The 3,794-nt window shown below is 40.4% G+C and overlaps 1 protein-coding gene across 2 annotated transcripts in view; it reads left to right on the top strand.

Annotated features, from left to right (window-relative positions):
• Positions 1–3,794, top strand: part of VPS53 (VPS53 subunit of GARP complex) — a 110,584-nt gene that overhangs the window by 82,947 nt on the left and 23,843 nt on the right. For both annotated transcript variants that reach the window (XM_023731173.1, XM_023731174.1), the window contains exon 12: positions 633–780. In XM_023731173.1, coding sequence (XP_023586941.1) covers positions 633–780 — 148 coding nt within the window. The remainder of the gene's footprint in view (positions 1–632; positions 781–3,794) is intronic.

Genomic DNA, 3,794 nt, shown 5'->3' with positions numbered 1-3,794 from the left:
TAAGGTCAATTATTTTTGTAAGGAGAAACATCTTTTATTTTTTAAGGTAAATGTCATTGCATTCTATCTTCTTCTAAAAATTAGAAATAGCAGGAAGTTTTATAACTGCATTGTTGGTTGAGGAATACCTGATTAGATCATTTGGAAGGGCCATACGGTGCTTTCCGGTCTTTGGACCATCAGGCTGTGGGCAGGAACCTTGTCTTCATATGCACTTTTGTACCTCTCTGCAAGCATAGCATATGTGCCTCTGCATAAGGGCAAGGCTTTCTCAACGGAGACAAACAACTGGGAAGCTAACTTCTGTGCTAGAGATGATCCTAAATGAGTTCTACAAATCAGGAAATTCCAAGCTAAAGAGAGGAACAGCTCAGCAGGCTTCTCTGAGTATCCAAGTCGTTCAGTTTACTGTAGCTAATTACTGGGCTGACTCTTGAAATTGTCTCTTCCTCTTTCTAATGGTCAGAATTCAAACAGATGATAGTCAAGGTAAGGTCAATAGGAAGAGGACTCATTGTATGTGGATTGATTTGGGCCATCTCCAACATTTCCTTTCCCCTTTTCTTTGTCTTAAGATGTGCGAAAAAGAGTTAGAAGTTCCAGCCTGACTAGTTCCTGTTCCTTTTCCTCAGAACCACAAGCAGCAGTGGAGGGCTGACCATCAGCAGCCTCCTCAAGGAAAAGGAGGGCTCAGAAGTAGCCAAGTTCACTATAGAAGAGCTCTGTCTCATCTGCAGCATCCTGAGCACAGCAGAGTACTGTCTGGCCACCACTCAGCAGGTGAGCCACCCTGGCCTGCCCACTCACCACCTCTTTTTCCTGAACCGTCCAGGCCGCTTATCTCAGTAGGTAAGAATATGGGCCCTAACAAGGCCACAGGTGTCAAGCTTGGGCAGACCACTTAGCCTCCCACAGAGGAAAACTTGCTATCCAGTGAGAAGACTGCCCAGGCAGCTATCTTACAGCAGGGCTTTGTTACAGAGGAGACTGGGCGAGAAAGACTGGTCTCCTCCTCAGAGTTGTGTAAGCCACTCAAAGGGCATACCTTCTTGAAAGTAGGTCAGTAGCACTCTCTCCCCAGGAAAAAATCAGTAACAAACATAATGGTACTAGGACCCAGCCTTTGGTGGTGATGATTGCAACCAGTTATTCCATTCTCAGAAGTATTACTAAGCTAAGCAAAATCCTTTGGGTTTTTATGTGTCTCCTGAAATTTACATAGCATTCTCAGTCTGCCTAAACAAATAACCATTGTTAGGGATGCTGACCCTGAAGCAGGACAGGGTGATACCTTTTCTGGAGCCCCCCAGATGGCAGTAGTTCAGTGAACTAATTTAGTAGAAGGAAGACCCAGAATAACTTACTGTTCAGCCTTAGATGTGGGATTAAAAGTTCCTTTTCACATTTAGTCTGGAATGCACCTAAGGCCAAGAGAGAGAAATAATTTGGGGAGGTTCTGCTCTTCCTCCCTCTTTGGATATTATTTACACATGTCTAGATCACAGAAAGACAGTCATAAATAATGGTTCGCGCAGTACAACTCAGAGCTCCCATGAGCCAGTGCAGGAATACAGGAGGCTCCCCAGAGACTACAGAGTTGTGGTTAAGCCAGGCAGAGGCAGAGGCAGTAGCATGCTCTGTTTGGAGACGTGAGCACATTGAGCTACACAGGGAATGACCTGTAAAGGTTTGGCCTTGGAGCCAGAGACAGCAATCCATTTAGTTAGCCCCAAGAACCTCCAGGGCAGGACAACAATATCTGTGATGACCTCCAAGGCAGGGGTCCCAGAGTTCTTTGATGAAGAAACACTAATTATTTTGTGTGTGTGCAAAAAGAGAAAGACATACACCCATACAAGTCTCGTATTTTAAAAGTAACCATAGTGTAGGGGAAGAAAAAAAAAAAACTCTGAAAATAATGACTCTTAATTCCATCACTCACAAATAATCGTATTTGTAATCTATTCTCTTTCATTTTTCATAAACCTAGTTTTATATGCTGTAATCTTGATTCAGTTTTACATCCTGTTGTTGTTGTTGACATCATAGTGTAAGCATTTCTCCTGTTGCGTTGTCTTTATTACCATCACTATAATGACTGCATAATCTTCCATTCAGGCACTAATATCATAAATTACATAATAGTATACCTGATCATTGTTTGTTCTGCTTTACATTTTCACTTTCATAAATAATCCTTCAAAGAACATATTTCTGGATACATTGTCTTATATGGTTTGCATTATTTTTCTACAACAGATTCTTAGAAGTTCTAGAAGTATTAGTAGATCTAAGACTATTTTGATGACTCATGATACATAGAGCCAAATTTTTTTATTTAGTAAAAATTGTTTTTACTGATTATAAAAGTAAATACATTCCTAGCACCTATATTGTGATCTCTAAGTAATATGTTCCACTAAAAGGAACCAGAAATTCCTGGAGAAATTACTAATTTCAGGTCTGGGGTAGTGTGGTGAAATGAATTTCTTTTGTGGCTTTTTGCCTTGGTTGTTTGGAAACAAACAGCTTGAGAGATTTTTCCCCTACGCCCTGAGGAGTTACCTTTGCCCTAGTTTTCTGCCCCAGAGGATTTGTTGCTTTTGTCTAGGTTGATTGACATTTCCTGGGAAAGCTGTAAACAATTTGGGTTTGATATTTTTTGTCTGGCCCTGGGCTGCAGCCTGCCCTGTGATTGGTATGCACCTTGAAGGGATTGGTCTATAGACTATGCAAATGAAGTATCTGTAGCCCACTATGCAAATGAAGTATCACCTTTGAAAATGCTAAGGAGCAAGGAACTGCCTTATTATTTTGAAAACTGGCAAATAAAGGGAGAATAGTTATCTTGCCTTTCCTCTCTGATTCATACCTCAGGATACCCGCGTCATTGATGATAGGAAATAGCTCTTTATAGAAAAATTGTAGCTAATAAATGAAGAAGAAAAGATAGAATATCTTTTATACTTGTTAATGAAATAATGGTTCTGGGCATTGAGCATCAGTGGCTGCTAGCATCACAAAAAAGAGAGACAACCAGACGTTATATATCTCCTGATAGAAGTACACAATACCATAATGAAGTAGTTTAAAAAAAAAAAAAAAACCTGAATCTGATCAAGCTTCTACGGTTAACTACCAATTTAGAGCAAATGCAAGGGACAGAGGAACATGTTAATTTATGCCTGAGGGATACAGTCAGCAAAATCCAAACATTTTAAGAAAAAATAGCAGAGGGACAAAAAGAAATAGAGGGAAGAACCAAAGAGACTTAAGAAACTGAGTAATGAAGAATTGAAAAATAAAATTTTAAGAAAGTCAATAATTTATCAGTATTGGTTCATTAATTGTAACATATATCATACTAATGTAAGATGTTAATGATACGTGTTTTGGGGTAAGTGCTAAGAAGGATCGCAAGAAAAGGACATCATGTTTGGTAAAGTGGAGGGTCAGTGAAAAAAAGGGAAACCATCCATGAGATGGATTAACACAGTGGCTGCAACAATGGGCTGAAACAAGTGCGCGATTGTGAAGACGGCGCAAGACTAGACATTGCTTTGTTCTCTTATACATAAAGTCGCCATGATTTGGAGCCAACTTGAAGGTACGTAACAACAACAAGTAAGAAGGAAGCACATGTTGCCGTGAGAGAGTAAGGGAGTTGTCTGTTGAAATAGAGTGGTGACAGAGGGCCTCTCTGAGGAGGTGGTATTGAAGCAGAGGCCTGAGGGTTAGCTAGGAGACTGCCAGGTGAAGAGCTTAGAGCTGGGGGGATGAGGGTATTAAGGCAA

The sequence above is a fragment of the Trichechus manatus genome, unplaced genomic scaffold, assembly GCF_000243295.1.
Source record: "Trichechus manatus latirostris isolate Lorelei unplaced genomic scaffold, TriManLat1.0 scaffold00040, whole genome shotgun sequence".
In the NCBI taxonomy this organism is placed as follows: domain Eukaryota; kingdom Metazoa; phylum Chordata; class Mammalia; order Sirenia; family Trichechidae; genus Trichechus; species Trichechus manatus.
Note: the sequence above shows the minus strand (reverse complement) of the source record. Positions and strands in the feature narration are given on the sequence as shown.